Genomic DNA, 23984 nt, shown 5'->3' with positions numbered 1-23984 from the left:
GTCCTGCAGATGTGACGTCACATGACGCTGCATGCACGTTCTCCCCGTTCTCCCGTGCCGGCTTCGCTGTTGGCTGCAGTACCCCCGACGGCCGTCGTGGCGAAGGGTGGCGCTAATGAGTCTCATTTCTTAAAAGGAGCCTCATGCTCCTTTAAGTTCAGGTTACAAAAGTACTAAGCAGGGTTTAGGAAAAGGCATTGTTTGAGTTAAATTAGCTCTTTTCATTAGATGTAAATAATATAATCTGTTTGACCCTTTACCTACTATAATTGTTTTTTGTTGTCTTTAAGTTTTTTTCACCAATAAATGTATCACAAACTTTGTGTAAATTATTCTGCAGTTTTTTTCCGGAGCAATATAATGTTCAAATTCTCAAATATTTGTATTATGATATCAGCATTACTATGATATAAATGTTGAAAACAATGTAAAATAATAAACAGCCTGTGATACCGTGTTCTCTGGAAGCATACTGAATGTGCAGCTCAAAATTATAAGTAAGTTCATAGTTTGAATCTAAGAATATTTTTAATATTTGAGTTTAAAGTTACACAGGAATATGTGTCCACAAAACATAACTGCCGTCACAGTTCGGCAATTGAAGGTAACTTTGTTGCTTTCAGACAAAGCAGAGGTAACATCAGAGCAGTAGTTAACTCGTTAATTGTTATACGGTGCAGTCAGTCATAACCACTCGAATCTGAATCCCAATGGTTTTTTGTTTGTTTGTTTGTTTTCCACATAGAAGAAAAATGGATGAACAGGGACCAAAAATTGACATAATTTTCAAGCTGGAGAAATTGCTGAATACAAAATAGTTAGAAATGACTCATCTAAGTCTAGTAAATGAATTCTTCATAAATAAAAAAATAACTTCAGTGGGCTATGAACCTGTAAAGGACTCACTCTCAGGTAGTGACGATCCTTGATGATCCTCCCGTCGGCCTGGCAAACATTTCCGTTGTTGGAAAAAAGTTGAATGTCCTTATCACATGTCAGTCATCTTCCTCGAACCTCTGCGCTCACTTTTACCCAAAACATCCCATACAACTACGTAACCTGCTCTGATGAAACTGAACCTCAGGAGAGATCTGTAATTACACTCCTCCTGCACCCATAAACACTGTGTTGATGGGCGGCAGCGAGGACACCAGGTCCTGCACCTCTGACGACACCATCATGCACTGCTGCGGCAACAGAGCGTCCTGCGAGGCGAACGAAGACGAAAGTCCAAACATACAGGGAGAAGATCCAGACGAGGGGAGGGGATGCTCTGGGGAGAAAGCAAACATGGTAGAGAAAAATTATTTCATTGAAAACAAAAAATTATCTTTATATGGATTATATGTTTAAAAAAAGAACTTCATCTCAAACATGAATTGTAACTAAATGTAAAGTAAGATACCTCTGCACTTATACAGATGCATGAACAGCCATCATTTGTTTTTGCTTACAAGTTTTATTCAATTTTTATTTCTACACTTGTTTATTTTTTTTTCTTGTATTTCAAAAAGGCTCCGGTTGTATTATGAAAATACTGAAAATTGTTTTCCCATTTGTCTTGTCTTGTTTTACTTCCTGACATTACACTTTCACCCACTCTTCTAATCGTTTGTTTGCGCGTTTTTTTAAGCTGTGTTTTTGGACGATTGTTTCCCTCATCTTCTGTCTGACTGCAAAGAGCAAGGTGCGAAGAAAGAGAGGAGACACGGCAACCAGCATCTATCAAAATGAGACATCATCATTAATGTCAAGTCTGACGCAGTTGTATTGTTGTGTCTATTACATACTTTGTATACACGTGATAACTGGATGGAAGTAGATTTAACACAGTGCAATAAGCTACATAAACCTGTGGGATTAATCCAAGTTTATCATTGTAAAAACTGCCAGAATCAGAATTAGAAAACTGCCTGTTATTCTCATGACATGCATTGGTGGTTCAGTGGTAGGAATCTCGCCTGCCACGCAGGAGGTTAAAACTGCTGACTTCCTGGTTGGTCAAATGGACCATTGTTTTTAGGCACATCTGTTCCAAGACCCCCATCACATGAAACTTCCTTGGAGAGACTCAGGGGGGTCGTCTGACAGCCGTCTCATTGTCTTTAAGGGTTTAAGACCATCTCATGACAACAAAACCCCCTTGACCATTTCTTAAAAGGATGTCTGTTGCTCTGCACACCACAGATAAGTTACTTACTAACTGAAAAGTCATAAGGTGTGACTTTTCAACTGTCATCTGATACCATGTCTGTGTGACCATCTGTTTCCTGTTTTTGTCAATTGACCATCTATACATTCACTGTTCCAAATATGGTCATTCCTGTCATCCTTTGCTTAATAAAAGCGCCAGTTCTGCAGACAGCCAGTTGAGAGAAGTTCTGACGAGCTAAGAGAAGGGCCGTGTTGCCTAAAGCTTCTCAGGATTCCTCTCCAAACTTCTGCAGAAGGCCATTGAAAATCATTTCTGACAGTTTCCGGTGTCTTTTTCTAAAGTTATTAATATTGTGATGACTTTTTAACCTAACATTTTGGTGCCGAAGGACCCGGAATCTCTCGAGCTGCGACGATTGGCATGGCGTACGATCAAAAGGGGCCATCAAAATCTGTCGACAGCGTTCTGACTTCAGGAACGGGGCCCAGATTGATCTGCGCTGTTCCAGAGTCCAGACGACGAGATTTCCCAGCCAGGGAAGGGCACTAGACTGGTGAGAGACCTCTTTTGAGTGAAATTTCTGTGTATACTAACAAGAGGTTAGCGAAAACGGTGTTTTTGGCGGCGGGTCGGGGACCTGATTTTTATGAGGCATAGGGGCCTCTAAAAATACTGCCTAAAGAGCAGTGCGTAAGACCAACATCTAACTCGGTCGGGGACCGGCTTTTGAATGTCAGAGGACTTTAAAAGTACAGAATTACGAGAAGGGGTTTCTATTTGGAAATGATTTTTAATGGTTGTGTTTTATGTTTGTCTAATGTTTGTCTAATGTTTGTCTGATGTTTATGTCTGTTCAATGTGGGGTTTCAAAATTGAGAGGAAAAATTTAAATTGTTCACTAAAGATCAGGCTAAAACCAAACTGTTGAAAAAGGAAACTTGTGTCCTGAGAGAAACTTAGGAAAGAAAAATAACTGACGAAAAATAGCAGAGGCGTGGTTAAGCTGAAATTTATGCTTAAATAATCTCTAAAAGATGCTTAATTGATGGGGAGACGTCCTCAAACTTAAGAAAATGGAGACAAATCTTGCGAAATAATAATACACGAAACTTAAAAAGAAGTAAATGGACTAATTTAAGACTAAAAGAAAACTGATTAAATGTCCAAAACGGGACAAGGTTCTAACAGGAGAGAAATGAAAAGGTAAAGAAAGCTATGTGAGGTTGGGGAGAAGTGGGGGCTGCAGCAGGGTGTGACTCTGTGTCTGTGTGACAGGCTGCAGCTCTCTGTGTGTGTCTCTGTGTGTGTGTGTGTGTGTCTGTGTCTGTGTGTGTAAAAGTTCTGCTGCAGTGTGGCTGCACGTTTACGAAGAGCTGCATGAGATGACAGGCTTAGTGAAGCCTAAGAGGGAGGTGTCTTCTCATTTGGAGACTACATGTCCGTGAGTTGAGGGTTGAATTTCCTCTCTGTTGAAGTTTTTGTTAAAATGATACAAATAGCAGCCGAAAGCTCTGTGTCTGTGTGTGACTCTCTGTGTGTGTGTGTAAGGCTACAGCGCTATGTGTGTGTGTGTGAAAGCGTGCTCCAGCAGTGGGTGCAGCGCTTTACGAGCGGCTGCAGGCTGAGAAGTGAGCTCTCCTTTTGGAGGAGACGTAGAAATGGAGAAATATAGTTTGTTCTATCATTCTAAGCCTGAATGAAGGCATAGAATCATAGAAGTTTAAATTGGGTTAATTCACCATTTAATTTGCAGATTACTTTTGTAACACTGTATTTGACTTGGATTGTATGGAAATGGGATTCCTGCAATTTGCGAGCATGAGATAAAATGATTGGGTTGTTTGTGACATAAATGTAAAACAAATCAATCATTTGTCCTTACTCTGTCTGTTGTGAAATCACTACTGATGATTGACAGCTTCAGAGGATGGGTTTCGTACAATGAAATTAGCGCCGCTGTATTTTTAGAATACAGTGGAAGGGGGTGTGTTCATTAGCCTACTGTCATTTGTATGTCAGTGATATTTTACACAGAAAGGATTGTATGCAGGAGTAACAAACCCGTTGTACAATCTTTTTAGAAAAGAAGAACTCTGAGTGCATATTAGCTATTCACACTGAAAATGTGTACATTTGTGATCAGTGTTGCTACCATTTAGGTTGTGAGTTAATTTGAAATGCACCAATTGAGCTTGGTTAGTTTAGTTTGAGGAGAAGTAATTCACACATTTGCAGTGATACACAAACCCACATGCAGATGATCTGAAGTTGTGTTTAATGTTAGTGGGTTTTTGTCTATGTGTAGTTTACGCATGGGAATTTATCCCACAATTTTCTTAAGACTTCTATGAGTCTTCATAGAGAGCATGCATTTGCGTTGCAGCATGCAAACAGAAGATTAGGAATCTCCTGAAGACTATATGATTAATCTGGAGACAATTTTCTGACAATTTTCTGACAATTCTTTTGATTTGGGGAAATAGAGCTCAACAACAGTTGAGAAGGCATTATTTGATAGAATGATTCCTTTAAGTCCGATGTTTTGTGACTATGACTTATTGTTTATATACAATATATATATATATATATATAAGTTCACTGAAGACTACTGTTTACATTGCAGAAGAGTTGCTGCACTGACAGTTTTTGTGTGGTGTTACTTTAATAAGATCATAACCTACTTGGGTTGAAATAAGAACGTTTTTCAATGAGAAATTCTGTAGTCTAATCTACGGTGGGAGACAGAGTTTAACAGGTTTTGCCCCTTCTAATCTGGTGATGGGAGGGGGGATTTGAAGGACATGGAGACCTCTTGTCCCTAGAGCGTCAGACCTGCAGACTTGCCAGGGTGCGAAGGTCAAGAAGTGGGAGGGCCACTTATCTGGGGAGCCTGACTCTGGCAGCCTGACTCTTCCAGGGAGAAGTCAACAAGGAGGGGGTCTGATGACACGAAACCCCCACCCCTGTCGGCATGCAAAATAATGCTGTGAAGACCAGTGCCTCCAAGGAATCTGTTCCCCCTGGTGGCTAAGTTGAGCCATAGGGAGTTTCTATGGCTCAACAGGAGGGAGTGGGAGTATGTAGGGGTACATATGATACATCATGAGGATTAAATACTAAATACCCTTTAAAAAAATTTTTTAGTAGGAGTTTTCCGACATGTTGCAGATACAACATGAGAGGACCTATCCATTTGAAGTTGTTCATATGGATTTCATTCTTGGAGTGAACTAATGCCTGTTAAGTTAAGGCTCAAGAAAGCCATGGCCTGAATGACGGCCATTAGTCGAACTGTACATGAGAATCGTCTTCTTGTACGCTGCTGTTTTCTTCCTCTTCCCTCTCCTAAAGCAGGAACTGCTGAAACTGGGTAACCGGATCCTGAGTCGAGTGGTGAAACGTCATCACCCGTCAGGACGGGCCTTTTTTTTGCTGTCCAAATCAGGACACCGACAGCACCGGCAGCAGTAAAGGCTGCTGAATGATCTACTGCGTTCACCAGTTGCAGTGAAAGCTAGCAGAGAAATGCCAGGCTCGAGTAGTGCAGGAAGTCGGGCGGTACCACCACCTTTGCCCGCCGAAGTAATCAACTCATGCCTACTCGCCAGCCCAGCCTGAAGAATATGACTAGCCAAACTGACTTGCGACAACAAACTAGGAGAGGAGTCCGAGGAATGGAAGAGACTTTTTCATTACTGAGTCATGCTGACATAATCGCTGAGATTACGATTACGATTCCGACTATTACTGTCTTTGTACTGTTCTGTGTTTTCATTACCTGTATGTTTACGATGACACTGGAGTGTTTTATTTTGTTTACTGTTGAAGTTTCAAAATGATAAAAAAGGAGGGAAATGTGGGATTAATCCAAGTTTATCATTGTAAAAACTGCCAGAATCAGAATTAGAAAACTGCCTGTTATTCTCATGACATGCATTGGTGGTTCAGTGGTAGGAATCTCGCCTGCCACGCAGGAGGTTAAAACTGCTGACTTCCTGGTTGGTCAAATGGACCATTGTTTTTAGGCACATCTGTTCCAAGACCCCCATCACATGAAACTTCCTTGGAGAGACTCAGGGGGGTCGTCTGACAGCCGTCTCATTGTCTTTAAGGGTTTAAGACCATCTCATGACAACAAAACCCCCTTGACCATTTCTTAAAAGGATGTCTGTTGCTCTGCACACCACAGATAAGTTACTTACTAACTGAAAAGTCATAAGGTGTGACTTTTCAACTGTCATCTGATACCATGTCTGTGTGACCATCTGTTTCCTGTTTTTGTCAATTGACCATCTATACATTCACTGTTCCAAATATGGTCATTCCTGTCATCCTTTGCTTAATAAAAGCGCCAGTTCTGCAGACAGCCAGTTGAGAGAAGTTCTGACGAGCTAAGAGAAGGGCCGTGTTGCCTAAAGCTTCTCAGGATTCCTCTCCAAACTTCTGCAGAAGGCCATTGAAAATCATTTCTGACAGTTTCCGGTGTCTTTTTCTAAAGTTATTAATATTGTGATGACTTTTTAACCTAACAAACCTTGCAGGCAAAAAGACATAGAGAGGCAAATTCAGCAGCTTTGGCCTAAATGTGAGAGACCCAACTTGGTGGACACACATTTAAAAAACCTCAATTGACCAAAGTGCTTGACACGCTAAAACGAAAAAAATAATCCAACTCTTAAACACCCTTAAACTCCAACAGCCTGCAAAACCAAAAGTGCCTAGCTGCAGTTCTTGAGACAAATAGGTAAATAATCAAGTCTTTGCTTGCTGGACTTAATTTACCTTCCAAGGGAGAAAACTGCAAACATGATTGCCCCCACCAAATTTAGGCCACACTTGGTCAACAGTTCAGACCACTGAAGACCGCCTCCTGGGGCTCAAAGTCCAAAGGGAGAACTTGTCCAAAAAGGTTACGGAACTAGCAGAACAGCAACTAGCAGCTGACCCTGAGGAACACCAAAGAGGATCTCACTTAAGTGCGGTCCAGAGGATTTTTGGGTATATTCCACCAAATGTTGAAAGACCCCAGACACAATGGCCAGGCCTTGTGTCGGCCAGTTAAAGCAGTCTCAGAGACAGCTGAGAGCAGCGGCAGGTGGATCTGGTCAGGCAGGAAGGACTGTGCTGGTCCTCCACAACAACATAACATTTGAAAACTCCCAGGGTTCAGGTACAGCTTGGTCACACAGTACAAGCTGAGGTCTGATCATCATCCAGCGGATGTTGGAAGTGTTGGATGGCAAATTACTCACAAGAGGTAAACAGCTGATGATGTGCTGCTATGTGTCCAAGAGCCCTGAATTACTAACAAGGACAAACTTTAGTCAGCTTAATCTACCAAACAACTAATGTCAAAACTAGTGTTCAGCTCACACTGGCACAAAATATAACAACTTGTCCTGCGTTTGTTGATTCTATTTGTGTCTGATTAGCATTAAACGTATAGGTATGTAACATGTTTATTTTTCATTCAGTTATGTTCTGCAGAAATTGATTGAAAATTCTGTAAATGGGGACCATCATGCTCAATGTGTTCAGAATTTTAAAACACGTCTTGTCGGCCTGTAAAATTAACTCATCACGACGCAGGTACACGTGGCACACAATCCAGATCAGTTGTCACATTATTAGTGGAACTGGGAGTACGTGGGCGGAGTTTGAGGTGGATAGTGAAAGAAATGTCACATGAGACAATAGATGCAATCAGTGGATTTGGATGAAGAGAAATAATGTCAGCAGGGCCCAAAATAAAAATAGAAGTTAGTGTCTTCGGTCATGAAGATTAGGGAGTGAAGTTGGTCAGATGAAGTCCACCAATTAGGCTTCTGAGGAGGAAATCTAGGAAGAGGAAGGTTATTTAAGGAAGTGGCTGTGAATCTCTTTGTCTGAGATTAGCCTGGTAAGTTTGTTTGCTTCTGCTAGGTGTTAGGGGAGAGAGTACTGGCACTGCCACTCCCTGGTGCTTGCATGAGCAGACCCTGGGTCTGGTGAAGGTGGCAGTGCTGGTTTGGCTTTGGTAGCCATGGAGGTTGTTGTGTTGGTGGGGAGCAGCGAGAGCTGGCATTAGGGAGGTGACTCAGGGATCACTGTTTAGCCTTCTGGAGGTATGATGGCAACTAAACGGGGTTCCCATCTGAAGACCCCAGAGACATGTCAGTCATAGCTGCTTACAGCAAGTCAAGTTGTGCCAAAGTTTTTACTGTGCTGAGGCCTTCTTAGGGGCACAAGTTTTTTGTGTTTATTTCAACCTGGCTCACAGGAATGAGAGCAGAGCAGAACAGAGAACAGGAGGAATACCCTGTTGCCTCTTTCCCCCTTGCTTTCCAGTCTGTCCGTTCAGTCTAATTGCTGGCAAACATTTCCCACTTTCAGTTTTCATTGCGTTTCAGTTTATTGTTTCCTGACTTTAATCCCTCCTAACGTAGTTAAGCTGCTTGTTGTTTAATTTCCCTGCATTTTCTGCTAGCGTTGCAAGATTGTTGCTATCCAAAGGGAGACCATGATGCTCACACATTCATGCGTTGGTTATCGTTGCATTAATCTTTGGGCATTCACAACAGTGAGCTTGAACTTTGTTTTCAAGACTCTTTGGTTGTTGTCAGTTTGTCCGTATACCAATGCCCTTCTTTTTGTTATCTTGAGTATTGTGTGGCTAAGAAATAAACAAAGTAAATGAAGAAATATATAACATAAAATAAAAATAGAAACATAAGCATGCACACGAAGGCGAGGTGCTCCCGTCACTCCACCAAATCCTTGTACTAACCTGCTCCAGCTTCTGCCTCGCTGAAAAAGGTTCCTGTCGTTTTCCTCCCAGGTTCATCAAGGATGTTGAGTGGATCGTGGACCTCAGAGAACGTCGCAGGGAAAGGGCGGAGATTCCCCACACTGCTGATGACGGACACGTGCTGGTCAACCAGTGATGTCATGCGATGGCTGTCCAAGTAAACGTTGTTGCCGTAGTAACCCGCTGCAGGAAGAAGGTTCCCATTTGAGTGTTCTCATGTTCATGACATGATGAGATTTGTACATAGAGAACAGCAGTTCACTACTTCTCAAAACATTTTGATGTGAAATACCAGATGTCTGCTCTGCATGGTTCAAAAGTATGAAGAAGGAAGTACACCATCTGTCTTCTGTAAAGAATTTTGACAATGAAGAGCTGATCTGGCCCTTATAGCAATCACGTTTCAGCGAAGCTCATCAGAAAGAGGAGCTCATCAGAAAGTTACTGTATTGGTCCTAATGGTGGTTTTACAAGGTGGTAAATAATAGAATGTGCTTATTTTTTCCACATGCTGGCTCTTGATTTTGGCTTAGTTTCTCGAATTTAAAGGGGACCTATTATGAAAAACACGTTTTTTCTTGCTTTAACATATATAAAGTGGTCTCCCCTCAGCCTGCCAACTCAGAGAAGGAAGAAAGCAACCAAATTCTGCAGTGTCTGTACAGCCGCCCGGATGAGCCGTCCAGTGTGACGTGGCTTCTACGAGCGGTTCAGATTCTGCTCCCGTCGTTACGTAACGACAGGAGCGATGCGTGAAACCACGCCCACAACTAACTCCACCGGCCGGAGCTTCCGCCATTTTTCCGTAGCGGTGTATCGCGCCATTTGCGTCATCACATCAGGCAGCCAATCAGCACAGTGCCTCATTATCATAGCCACTCAGAATCCCACATAGAGAAGGAGGTTAGAGAATGGGAAGATAAAGACATGGCTCAGAGGCTGAATTTCTAATTTATTTAGCAAAAACAATCAAAAGCTTGTTTTTAAGACATTCAAGGCCTTTTTAAAATAGGTATTAGATGCCATAATAGGTCCCCTTTAAGTAATGCCACTGTATATTGTCATTTTTCATCTGTGGTTATATTTAAGCAATTTTAAGGCCTGGAATGGACCATAGAGTATATGCTGTATATTCATACAGTATTCATAAAATGTTAGAATTGTAAAAAGGGTGCTTTCTTTATTCCTTTCTTTCTTTAGTACCAGCGTCAGTATCAAGGTGTTCAGCATTTTCTGCTACATGGGAGAACACACAATGTGGATCAGCCGTTGCTCCACGCTTGAATCAGTGAGTTTATCTTTTCCTCTGATCGGTATTACCCAGCGCAAACTCACAGTACCTCCTTCAACCTGTTCATGTGGAAAAGCTCTGACCTTGCTCTTTGGCCATCACAGTATGATCCTTGTCAGTTACTCACATCTTTAAGTTTCCGATTCATACTTCACTGACTTCAACAAGTAACTGTTCACTTGTTGCCTAATATATCACACCCCTTTACAGGCGGGAGCTGGATGAGACTATAAATAAGATTATATGTTATGGTTTTGATAGTTCCTAGTTAGGGCCCGAGCACTTACAGTGCGAAGGCCCTATTGTATCTGTAGGAATTCATTCTTTATTCTTTATTCTTTATCATTCTGACGAAAGGAGGGCCTTTTTGCCCCCCTAAACGTGCCCCAAAAGTCACCAAATTTTGCACGCAAGTCAGGCCTGGCGAAAAATGTGATATTTAATGGTTTACATTAATGGGCGTGGCAAAATGGCTCAACAGCGCCCCTTAGAAAACTTTGTGCTTCAAGCCCCACAATACGGTTTGACGTACATGCACGAAAATCGGTACACACCTGTATCATGTCACAACTTAAAGAAAAGTCTCTTGGCGCCATGGCTGAAACAAACACGAAGTCGGCCATTTTGAATGAATCGTGTCATTTTGGCGCAATTTATGCCATTCCTTCGGCAATTAATGCGGCCCGAACCGTCATGTGCACCCAGGTGTGTTATACATCCTGGGTGTCAAAATGTGCGTCTCCATCCTATGACAACGCGCATTACTTTTCTCAGTCAAAAGCGTTACCGCTAGACGGCATATTTCATGGTTTGCATTAATGGGCGTGGCCATTGCATTAATGGGCGTGGCCCCCCTAGAAAAATATTCTCTGCCATAACTTTTCAATGGGTTTACATAAAGAGTCGTGGGTGGTGTCATCGGACTTGGTTTTGAGTTCTTGAGCATAATTGGTGCAAATTAGCCCGCCCCTTCCTCTGATTGGTCAATATTTGATAGTCCCTATTCTCTTCCATAACTTTTGAACTGGTTGTGATAAAGACATGCGGGTGGTGCCATCGGACTCGGTATTGAGTACTTGACCTTCATTGGCCTGAATTAGCCCCGCCCCTCCTTCTGATTGGTCAATACTTGATAGTTCCTATTTTCTTGCATAACTTTTGAATGGTTTGACATAGAGAGTCGTGGGTGGTGTCATCGGACTCAGTTTTGAGTCCTTGAACATAATTGCTGCAAATTAGCCGCCCCTTCATGTGATTGGTCGATATCTGATAGTTCCTACTTTCTGCCATAACTTTTGAATGGTTTGGTATAGAGAGTCGTGGCTGGTTTCATCCGCTAAATGTCCAGGCCTGAAGAATCTACATGCAAGTCATACAAGCGCTCCCACTGCAGCCTGAACGTGCACAATGGTGCGAGGGCCCGTTCATCGCTGCTTGCAGCTTTAATTTATTTTGAAGCCTGTGCCTTTGTTTTTAAGTTCTGTCTTGACTTCCCTGTGTCCCATCTGCCCTGATTGTCCGCACCTGTGTCTCATTAACCCTTCTGGGTATATCAGGTATTGTTTTCCCCTTGCTCCGTGTTGGTCCGTACTGTTTCCTCCCTCCGTGTTTCAGGTCTGGTTTTTCTTCTGCTCTTGTGTTTGTTTGTTTGTTTGTTTGTTTGTTTGTTTGTTTGTTTAACCCTGCTCAACCCTGGTTTGCTTTTTTGAGAATAAATCACCCTTTTTGAAACTCCTGCCTCCTGCTCTCCTATGTCTGGGTCCTAACCAACCACTTCCTGAAAATATGATTATTAAAAAAGTGTGCCTTCTAAGAATCAATGAAAATGTATCTTTGATTGCAAATATAGTATACAAGTAAGTACTACTGCTGATATTTGCGTTATTTCAGTTTATTTACAATCAAACAATCAAGGATTGCAGAATATGTGTACATTCACAGACATGTTTGAGTCTTTAGGGGGAAAGAAAAACTCATATACTGCATTTGAATCAAATACATCTAGTTAAATATTCAGAAATAAACTTGTCCATTTCGTATCAACAAATGTATAAAAAGATCTTTGCACGGAAAAACTGCCGTTCAAGTGTTTTTTAAGTTGAAGATTTCTAGGATCCTTTTTAAAAATATGCATATGGGCCCAATCTCTCTTACTCTTAAAGTATGTTTGCTCCAAATGAAATTAAATGAATCTTTGTGAACTGAAACCAGATAGTTAGGCATCTTTGATAAATAAGGGTTCTGTATCTGCAATTTAAAATAAAGTTTCCTGATATCAGATAATCTTGCAACATTTTAAGATGTTAATGTTGACATCATACCATAATCTGAGAGTCCTTACCGCTGTACGTCTGTGCCTGACACCCGCCGCCGGTGAGATTCAGTCCAGCCCCCATGAAGCCAAAGCTCTCTGCTGAATCCAGAATGTGGGCAGCGGTCTGTGGGTCCAGCCCCTGGTCAGTCTGGACTGAATCTGAACTGGGAGTGTAGCTGGATGACGGTCGCACTGCCGAGCCGTACGGTGTCAGGGAGCAGTTAGTGCTGTTGGATGAGTGGCTAACTGCAGGATGATGATTGTAGAACATGTTTTTAGTCAGGTGCTGCTCATTCAGTGATGGATACCGAGGAAAGGGGCAGGCCACGGGGGAGGCCTGAGACTGAACCGGAGTCAGACACTGATTTTGCATCTGAGACCTGAAAACATCATAGAATAATGGGAAGACAAAAGGATGAGAGCCAGATTAATCTAATCTACTATTCTAAGAATCTGATAAACTTTTATATGCCAAAATATCAATTTCTTATACTAAATAAAGCTAAGATATAAATGTATTACAAGCTTAACACGCCCACAGTTAGTGTATGATTGAATCTGACCTGAGAGCAGTCTGGTAGTTAGGACCTGAAGAGCCACTAGCTGATGGAAAGTAATTGGAGGTGGTTTGAGACAAGCAATGGTACAGGGTCTCCGGGTATGAAGGGCAGGCACTAGGCTGGGCCATCACGCTGAGGGATGAGAGGCAGGAGGATGAGGAGGAGCAGTTGGAGGAAGGAGTGGAGGACAGAGGCCTCCCTGCCATGGGGCCCTGGTTGATGACGGAGCTTCTGTGCACCAACGCCGCTGGAGAGTTGGGAGGTGTCATGAGAGGGCCGCTGATCTGAGAGAAGTCCGCCTGAGCACCTGACAGCGGATGATTAGGAGTAACAAGGAGTAAGGTTATCACCTGTATTACATCTGGAATGACAGAGATTACTTTTCCCTGAAAAACTGCATCTTTTAGGACCAGTTGTAGGAAGCTGAGGATGAGCCCTTTCACTGAAGATACTAGTGGCACTTAAACTTCAGATGTCCCGCATTCTCGTGTTTAAATCCTTCTTTTACTGTCAAAACAGCTACAACACCTCCGACCCCCCCTGGATTTGAAGTACATGTCTGGTTTCTGGTCTACTGTATTATAGAAGATGTTTGCACAAGTTTAGACCACTTTGGCTGCGTTTTTATTCATTAAAAAAAACGTTATTCCTTGTGTAAGCAGGACAATGATGAAGACTATTGATGTATCATGATGCATCGTATAAACCACTGTTAGTCTACCACAGAAGTGGACTAAACTCATTAGTTTGTTTCCAGCTTTGATTCTGATGATAACGCCTTAGATTAAATTTGATTTTTACGTGCTTGTAGTTCAATTTGTAAGTTATTGTTGTTTCAACCCCTTTAGTCACAGAAGTCTTTTGTTTCTTGTCCACTGGGGGGCAAAGCCTCCTAGGAGAGTTGCAATAACAGACTTTGGGCCTGATTTACTAAAGGTTTGCGTGCGTAAAAACGTGTGCAAACTTGACATCACCCGCAAACCAATGTGCAAGCTGATCTACTAACAGCGTGCAAAGAGGACTGCGCCTCTCAAATGAGCAAAATAGCACACGCTGTTCATTTAGTACTTTTGCCCTGATGAATAATCAATATGGGGCGTAACCGCCAGAAAGCGCTAAATACTGGGAGGGGAAAATGCAAATTGGTCCATTTACCACACGCAATGAGATTTACCAAGCCTGAAAGTTATTGCGGGGATTGTGATTGCGTCTGTATTTAATACGTTCGAAAGGAAGGTGCTAATCTGCCCAGCATTACGTACCGATGGCTGCTGTTATTGTGGCAAGGAGGCGACATCGCCAAAATCAAAGAATACGCAGAGAGAGAGTCTTTATTCTGCTGCATGCTATTTTAAAAATGGTTGCACAAGTTTTATTAAAGGCCACTTTTTCTTTAGTTCTTCGCCTTATATCTTGCCACCTTCTTTTAACCTCATCTGCCGTTCTTTTTGTCTTACCAACTGCATTTATTCTATCGCAGATTTTCTCCCATATTGTGTTTCTTTTGGTAATGTTTACATTTCTTTGCTGTAGTTCATGAATGTGTTTATTTGCCTCTTCCACTAATATCTCTAACTCCAACTCATCAAATTTCATTTTGCGCTTGCGACCCTGTTTTCCATCCAGACTCTCCATGGCGCAAACCGTAAGACACGCAACACCTCATTTAAATACTGCAGGTTTGCACCCGTTATCAATTGCGCAAGCATTCTTAGTTGATCACCCGCAAAACACACAACAACAGCACGTGCAAACTTTTTCAGTGCACACGCAATTTAGTACTCTTTATTTAGGATCTTAGTAAATCAGGCCCTTTGTGTTGTTGTGCCTTTGTGTTGTTGTGCCTTTTGCACGTTGTTTTCTGACATATACACGTCAGTGATGTAGAACGTTTAAATGCTCTCTCTTCATGCGGTAATGGCAATAATTATAGCTTTTAAGGGGTTATTTATTAACCAGCAGGAGGGAAAAGAAATTGAAAAATACAGAGTGCATTCAGGACGTGGTACCGTGGTCTCGTACCCTTCCATGACCTCTCATAAGAGCAGACAGTTATTGTTCCAGCCATCTGCTTTTGTGAGAGACTGTCCAAAGACATTCTGCCGTGTTAAACAGCCAACCCAGAAACCAGCTTCCAATGGTTTTGAGTTTATTTCTCTGCAACTGTCCCTGTGTAAAAAATCTAATCTGGGATTTCAGATGGGAATTACTCCTTAATTATTTCTCTCATGAATAGATCAGTCATGGCTTCAGTTTCAGAATTAAAACCTTTTTTTTCCATAACAGACACTATAGTGACAGCAATGCAGGAAGGGTTAAGTTGTTGTGCCTAAACTGGTTGTTTAGACCAGATTTTTGTGAGCAGACAAATATCCTCAATCTCACTCATTGATATTTTGGTATACACAGCCGTTCATAACTGCCTCGACTACAGCAAGAACCCCATGTCCAATGGCCAGATCTCAGACTAAATGTATCACCTCTTCACCATTGTGCTTGATGGTGGGTATGGGATGTTTGCACTGATATTCTTTGTGCTGGCGAACGCAACGCTGGGCATTGAAGCCAAACATCATCACTCTGGCCTTGTCTGCTTGAAGAATATTCTTCCAGAAGTGCTTTGTTCAAATGTAACTTTGCAAACACTATCTGTGCTGCAAAGGCTCTTTCTAAAAAGGAGCTCTTTTTCTTCAGCCTGTTTCTTATCAGAATGATGAACGTAGGACGACATGAAGAGAGACCAAAAGTCTGTGGTTATAACGTCATAATATAAAATAATCTAGTGTGTTTTATTGTTACTGAAATTATGTTTCGTGCAGTGCCTTATATTTGACAATACATTTAAATATCAGCATTTTATGTTAATTATAAGGGTTTTAAATCCCATCCCCATTATTCAGTTTCTGAATTTATGGTGACTCAACATGACACTGCAAAGCTGTGTTTCTTTACCTGAAACTGTGAACCCAGAGGTGTCGTTCCCTTGGTAGAGAACCTCTTTTGCGTCCAGGCCCTGCTGCTGATTGGTGGACAGAGACATGTAAGCGTGTTCTCCCAGGGACTCATTCTTCACTTGTTGGTCATTGGGAGCAGAAGCCTTGTTACGATTGGCTAGGAAACAGGAACTAGGCGAGGCCATGAATGCTGCTTTACTGGCATCTGTAAGGGATCATGATGTATACATATGGTCATTTCCATCATGATGCTGTACATTCATAAAAGTTGTTTTAATTGTGTAGATGCTTTAATTGGACTGATTATACAGTTTAAACGATCCAAATTAAACCAAAGTCAAAATTATCTTGATTTATTCAATGCAATTTTGTAAGATGGATAATCTCTAGTGAGTTTATTCACAACAAAAATCTAATGATGTTGGTTTTTGACTAGTTCCTGTTTTATTTTGAAAGTTTGTGTCCTTGTTTGACTTCCCTTGTTCCCATCTGGCCTGACTGTGTTCACCTCTGTCTTGTCAGTCCTGCAAGTATATCTTCTCTGGTCTTTCCCTTCCTCCCTGCTCGTCCGTACTGTTAGTCTCCTGTGATGTTTTCTTGTTGTGAGGGTCTTTTGAGTTTTGTTTGGATTGTAGTTCTTTTGTTTAATTAAAGGACTTTGGTTTGCACTCCTGTTTGTTTTCGTAAACTGACACTTAGTTCACACTGCAGGTCTTAATGCTCTAAATGCGTTTTGTTTTTATTAACAAAATCCGATTTTTAAAAAGAAACCTTTTGCATGGTCGTTCACATTATCTTTTAATGCGACCTTTTATCACATTGAAGTGTGAACAGTACATGCGTGCCTGAAGTGGCACGCATGTGCAGAGGAAAACACGATATTGCGTTGTGCGTCGTGCTTACATAATTAAATATGGATGCTTCACACGTTTGTCTAGCAAGTCGGAAGTATGTGCATGGTTGGAACCAACAAAATGATGCCCAGCTGATGAAGGGAAGAAGGATATTGAGAAAAAGGAGCCCACAAATGTTAGTGGATGGCCTTTTGTAAAGCAGTGGCTACTACTCCTGTGCAGAGGTAGAGTATGTGTGGATGTGAGGGAACGAGGAGTGGTGACGTCAAAGTCAGATGAAATGCAACATGACTGCTCTGACTGCAGTCGCTAAGACACAGATCGGATATGTATCCGATTTTGGGTCATTCAAAAATCCCTTACGAGTCACAAAAAAAGTGGACAGAAAATTGGAATTGAGCCGCAGTGTGAACGGAGCCTTTAAAGTGCTTTTAATTAACTGTAAATCTAAAAAGAGACTGATTTGAGTTGATTCCAGATGTGTGCAAGCAGCTGTGTCAGTGTGTCGTGATGCTTGATACCTGCATTTTTCATGTACTTGTCCAACAAGTTCTGCAGGTCCTGTTCCTTTTCGTTGTTAAACTGCGTTTCCAGAGCCAGTAAGATGTATTCATCCAACAGCATCCTGATCAGATGGAAGGAACCTGTCAACATCAGAATGTCAATGAGAAGCCACTAATCTGGGACTTTGCATCTGTCTAAAGCTGCTTAAAACTGCAAAATAAACACCAGAAAAAACTTAACTATCTCTTTCCAGCTGAGCTGCAGCGCGACAGTTTTTTGTTTGACCTTCAGGACCAAGCTGCTCTTTGTTTGACCTGCAGAGCCTCAGGTTTATATTTGAGCTTCAGCAGGACTTCAGAGAGCAGGACTCGCCAAATGGTCGGTGTTTATTCACACTCATGGGGCCAGTGGGCATGTGTTTGAACAGAGAGCGCACGAACCACAGATAAAACCCTGTGTAATCACAGCAAGTCTGGCCATTACAATTTATGGTGCTATTGTAGCCGACTAGTATTAGACCTGCATGTATCTGTGTGGGGAGCACTCGTGTTACCATCTCCCTGCTTCTTGAAATGTTTGGTGTGACTACTGGGGGGGAAAGGTCAAAACTAGGTTTTATAACCGGAATAAAAATATAATAATACGGTCAGAAGAAAGTAGTTTGAAATAAATTATTCTTAAGAAAATCCCACACAAATATACTAAAACAAAGATGCGTTAGTTTTGTGAATCTGTAAATTATACAAGACAAACACCGATTGAAAATCATAAATTTGTAACTCCTCTCTTAAAAATAATTATCTTGGATATTTGGCATGATCTTTTGATTTGAACTATACATTTTCCATAACCTTCTACATATTTGTTTGACTTAAAGATTATACAACTGCATTTTTTGCCATTTGAACGATCTTCTGTCCAGTAATCTGGCCGGTAAGAGGAAACTGAATTCCTCCATCCGTCTTTGAGATAATCATGCTTGTTCATAGCAGTCAATATTAAATAGATTAATAACAACTGAGGGAAGAAAACTGTGTGAGTCACACATATTTTATACTTCAACTACTACAACAGTTTAGTCATTTCTCACCAGGGGATTATGCTCTTTTCAGTTTAGCACATCTATAACATGGTGTTTGCTGGTTTTACCAAAACCTCTGAGTGTCTAATGTGTCTTAAAATGAACAACTTTATATTAGAAGTTGCTGTAAACACTGTGAGGTCTCCTGTTTATTTGCAAATGCTGTTTTGAAGCTTGAAGTTCTCATTTGGCCACTCATATCTTTTTGGCTGAAAGGGACCATAAATACAGATACCCGATAAGATAAATGGAGGCTTATTTCTATGTGGAAGTTTTTTGGGGGGGTCCTTTCAGCATCCTGTTGAGGATCAAAGGAATTTCTTTCAATGTTTATTATGTTTATAATGTGTACCTTTTATTTTTCTCATAACATTCTTGTATTATTGCGGCAAGCACCTTTTTCACATCTGTACATGTGAGCCTGAAGTTCCTGTTTTTGAGCATTTGATGTGAATTGAATGTAAGAGGACTGAGTTTTCTTTACAGTAAATACTGTAGTTCATTCTTCTTGGGGAATGCAGCCATGTAGCGTTCCCTGAATTGAGAGTGATGAGGATTTTGTTTTAATCGTATTCTAATACAAAATATCAATGACATCAATGAAAAGCATATTCTGTCTCCAAGGGTAAAAAATATTGATATAGCCAATAGATATTTCACAAACTCTTCCAGAAGGAATAAAAACATTTGAGAACATTTCTTGTACTGTGCATATCTGTGAGACTATTGATGGAGGAGGTGGTTCTGTGGGTTGCTCGTGAAACTGTAAATTATAGTGGCTAAAAGTACTACTTTTCTATACTTAAGTAGAAGGACAGATATTTGTGTGGAAAAAAGAGGTAAAAGTTAAAGTACTGATTCACTTTCTTTACTCAAGTGAAATTAAGGAAGTACAGAGTTATAAATGTACTTCAGTAAAAAAATACAAATTCCTTTTTGCCATTGATGATAAACATCTTTCAATAACTCAGGAAAACTATAAAAATCAGACAAAAAGCATCAGATTCTTATATTGACCTGCTGGTACAGGGGAACAAAATCAACTAGCATATCGACAAATTCAGAAAACGTTGACAGCTATTCTGGCCCAATCAGAGCTGCCTGGCCCATATGAAGAGATAAGCTGTGTGACCAACACCCAAACGTTGTGTGAGCAAAATCGCAAACTAGACACGATTTTTGTAGAGAATCGCAGGCGAGCTGCAGTTTTTGACCTCCCTGGGGGGATGGAAAAGACCTTTGAAAAGTTGGAAGCTCGACTTGGCAGAAACTGACCACAAATCTGGCCGTTTGGAGTCGCCATGGAGATGAACCAGAGACGTTAGCAAAATTTGGTCGGACAGAAAAATTGGTCCTGGCAGGCTCCACCAGCTTCGAGCCACGGCTGCGTTGCTCACTTAGGAGGCCTGTGGGACCCTCCCTGGAATATTGTTGTGTCTGGTCGCTGGCTCAATGACAAATTCAATTCAATTCAGTTTTATTTATATAGCGTCTATAACAACACAATTTGTCTCGATCTTTCCAGAGACCCAGAGCATGACTCCTGAGCAATTATTACATAAAAACTGGCACGTAAAAACTTCCTTAGTAGGAAAAAACCTTAAGACAAACACCCCTTTAAGAGGGAAGAAACCTAGAGCAGGACCTGGATCATAAGGGGGGACCCTCCTGCCGGAGGCCAGCTGATAAAGAATCGAATCGAATCTTATCTTATCTTATCTTATCTTATCTTATCTTATCTCATCTCATCTTATGTTATTTAGTCAGTAACGTCTTTTATGCCATGTCTTCACCTGTGGAGACTGGAAAAGTAACTAGCCTGTTTTATTAATGTAATACTGTAAATCTACAGTAACAAAGTATTTGTACTCCGTTACTTGCAACCTCTGAATAATAGTGGCGATTGTATCGTCGGGATCAAAAGGCATTTACTTGTAATTCCCCACAGCTGTTTTACATGCTCCAACATATCCTTGTGGTTTTGCATCCAGAAATCTGCACTTCATATTTTTTTAAAGGGCAAAAAGCATTATCTGAATTTTTCTCCAGTTCTTTCATTGCATCCTGAAGTGTAGCACAACATTAAATCTATCGGGTGACCCATGATGGGAAATATGAACAGAAAGCAGACCACTGATCATCTGATTGGAAGACGAACAATGTGTGATTGTTCAACATTGGAAAACTCAATAAAGAATTCCTGCAGAATTCCTTTATTCAGAGTTTTTGGGCAACAGTCAGGCAGATGTGTTGGTGATATACGATTCAAGAGGCATCATTTAGAAATAAATAATAAATAAATCAAAGTTTCTGTTTTTGTGCTGACTTTAAAAATCTTTTTGTATTGGCTCACCAAAGCTGGAGGCGTTGTTGAGTGTGAGGTTGTGCATAACTCTGGCACCGAAGAAACTCCACCTGAGGAGGAAATTCTGGGCTCGCTTCTTCATGGACCGACTGCTCTGCTTACCCGGCTGCTCAGGACACAGAGGGAGAGACGGAAGCTGCTCACATGCAAAACTGTCCAGAATATGTGTGTAAACACCTGTGAACACAGATGTGGCACAGTTAACGCAGCTGTTACCTTGATGACTTTATGCTCAACCACAGAGTCCAACCACTCGATGAAGGATTCAACTGTGGCATTTTTTCTCAGCAGCTCCTTCAGCTCCTGAAAGACAGCGATGGAATCATCTGGAGAGGAAAAAGAGACGTGTTTTTTTAGTATTCCATGACAATTGTACTTTTAAAAAAATATTTTATATTACATTTTTTTATATTTTATATTTAATTGTATTTTTTTTTAACCCGGCAAACCGGGGTGGTGGTCCCTCTTTTTAAAAAGGGGGACCGGAGAGTGTGTTCCAACTACAGGAGGATCACACTTCTCAGCCTCCCCGGGAAAGTCTATGCCAGGGTACTGGAGAGGAGATTACGGCCGATAGTTGAACCTCGGATTCAGGAGGAACAATGCGGTTTTCGTCCCGGTCGTGGAACACTGGACCAGCTCTACACCCTCCGCAGGGTGCTCGAGGGTTCATGGGAATTTGCCCAACCAGTCTACATGTGCTTTGTGGATCTGGAGAAGGCATTTGACCGTGTCCCTCGTGCCATTCTGTGGGGGGTGCTGAGTGAGTATGGAGTCCGGGGCCCTCTACTAAGGGCTGTCCGGTCTCTGTATGATCGGAGTAGGAGTCTGGTTCGCATTGCCGGCAGTAAGTCAGACTTGTTCCCGGTGCATGTTGGACTCCGGCAGGCCTGCCCTTTGTCACCGGTCCTGTTCATAATTTTTATGGACAGGATTTCTAGGCGCAGCCAGGGGCCGGAGGGGATCCGGTTTGAGAACCTCAGGATTTCATCTCTGCTTTTTGCAGATGATGTTGTCCTGTTGGCTTCATCAGACCGGGACCTTCAGCATGTGCTGGGGCGGTTTGAGGCCGAGTGCGACACGGCAGGGATGAGAATCAGCACCTCCAAAACCGAGGCCATGGTTCTCCATCGGGAAAGGGTGGCGTGCCTTCTCCGGGTGGGTGGAGAAGTCCTGCCTCAGGTGGAGGAGTTCAAGTATCTCGGGATCTTGTTCATGAGTGAGGGAACGATGGAGCGGGAGATTGACAGACGGATCGGTGCAGCGTCCGCAGTAATGCGGTCGATGTACCGGACCGTCGTGGTGAAGAGGGAGCTGAGTCGAAAGGCGAAGCTCTCGATTTACCGGTCAATCTACGCCCCTACCCTCACCTATGGTCATGAACTTTGGGTAGTGACCGAAAGGACAAGATCGCGGATACAAGCGGCCGAGACGAGTTTTCTCCGCAGGGCGGCTGGACGCTCCCTTAGAGATAGGGTGAGGAGTTCGGTCACCCGGGAGGAGCTCGGAGTCGAGCCGCTACTCCTCCACATTGAGAGGAGTCAGCTGAGGTGGCTTGGGCATCTGTACCGGATCCTCCTGGACGCTTCCCTAGGGAGGTGTTCCAGGCATGTCCCTCCTCCCTAGGGAGGTGTTCCAGGCATGTCCCTCCTCCCTAGGGAGGTGTTCCAGGCATGTCCCACCGGGAGGAGACCCCGGGGAAGACCCAGGACACGCTGGAGAGACTATGTCTCTCGGCTGGCCTGGGAACGCCTCGGACTCCCCCCGGAAGAGCTGGAGGAAGTGTCTGGGGTGAGGGAAGTCTGGGCATCTCTGTTGAGACTGCTGCCCCCGCGACCCGGGAACGGATAAAGCGGGAGAAGATGAGTGAGAGTGAGTGAGTGAGTGAGTGTATTTTTTTTAGAAACTTTATGTCCATTTCAGTATATTAGAAATGTAAAAAGTTGTGCATTTTAAATATATAAACATAATTGGTTGATTCCTACGGAGCCCCTCTGGTGACATTTGAAAAAAATAAAATAATACGTGGCCACGCATTAATAACTCGTGGCCACGCATTAATAACTCGTGGCCACGAGTTAATATCTCGTGGCCACGAGATAATCAATGCGTGGCCACGAGTTATTAATGCGTGGCCACGCATTATGTATCTCGTGCCCACGCATTATTTTACTCGTGGATGGCATTATAACCTACTGCCTGGACTTTGTGGATGCAACTTCCTTGGTGGGATGGTTATTCATCATTAATAATGGTAATTAAAGTCTATTTATATTAAAGAGCAAGAGTATTGTCATGGCGAGATAATCAATGCGTGGCCACGCATTAATAACTCTTGGCCACGAGTTATTAATGCGTGGCCACGCATTATTTTATTTTTTTCAAATGTCACCAGAGGGGCTCCGTAGATTCCTGGGATTTCTCTGTATTTTTTAATTTTTTTAGTCCAACCCAAAATTGGAGGTTTTTAATATTCTAAACTTGATATTTTCATCCTGGACCTTCTTAAGAAGATTGTTTCACCCAGATTAAAGCGTGCTGCCTTGAAACAGCACATATAAGCTAATAGATTTGTAGTAACGTAAGAGGATACGTGTAACATAAATTATATTTATTACTTTGTGAATTGTGGACTCTAAAATTAAAATCTTTAATTCATCTTTCTTCATCTTATAGTGAAATTTCAAAGTTTAAAGCATCCTCTGCTTTTTCTTTCTTATAAACTCACCTCTCACGAGAGAAAGAAAACAAAAATCAATCCGGTTATACTGAAGACTATAAACAGGCCTCACAAAGTCATCCTTTTAGAGTTACATCAGCAACAACATTGATTGGCTCTTGTGAATCATCTAATACAAGTATTTTATGAAAAATATAACCATTATCACCATCAAATGACTGTTTTTTGATGTTAGCATGAGATCAACGGTCAGGTAGCCTTACACTCAGAGTAGATGTCCGGGTTCTGGTCTCCAGTGTTCATGATGCTGAGCAGGGGCTGAGAGCTGATGCTGCCAAGATCCACTTTGTCAATATCTAGAACCATACTGGTCACAACAGTTTGGTCAAACAGTGCTGGACGCGCGATCTGGAATGATGCAAAGATGATACAAATGATT

The 23984-nt window shown here is 42.0% G+C and overlaps 1 protein-coding gene across 1 annotated transcript in view; it reads right to left on the bottom strand.

Annotated features, from left to right (window-relative positions):
- Nucleotides 1-468: 468 nt before the first annotated feature.
- rfx6 (regulatory factor X, 6) overlaps nucleotides 469-23984 on the bottom strand; it is a 32885-nt gene continuing 9369 nt past the window's right edge. Inside the window, exons 11-19 of the mRNA XM_061746915.1 lie at nucleotides 23809-23953; nucleotides 21082-21191; nucleotides 20854-20971; nucleotides 17437-17559; nucleotides 16060-16266; nucleotides 13111-13414; nucleotides 12575-12927; nucleotides 8922-9125; nucleotides 469-1273 (exon numbers count right to left, since the gene is read on the bottom strand). Of these exons, the coding sequence (XP_061602899.1) occupies nucleotides 1098-1273; nucleotides 8922-9125; nucleotides 12575-12927; nucleotides 13111-13414; nucleotides 16060-16266; nucleotides 17437-17559; nucleotides 20854-20971; nucleotides 21082-21191; nucleotides 23809-23953 (1740 nt within the window). The 3' untranslated portion in view covers nucleotides 469-1097. The remainder of the gene's footprint in view (nucleotides 1274-8921; nucleotides 9126-12574; nucleotides 12928-13110; nucleotides 13415-16059; nucleotides 16267-17436; nucleotides 17560-20853; nucleotides 20972-21081; nucleotides 21192-23808; nucleotides 23954-23984) is intronic.

This window comes from Cololabis saira, chromosome 18 (assembly GCF_033807715.1).
Source record: "Cololabis saira isolate AMF1-May2022 chromosome 18, fColSai1.1, whole genome shotgun sequence".
Classification (NCBI taxonomy): Eukaryota; Metazoa; Chordata; class Actinopteri; order Beloniformes; family Belonidae; genus Cololabis; species Cololabis saira.
This window is presented reverse-complemented; position numbering and strand designations above follow the sequence as displayed.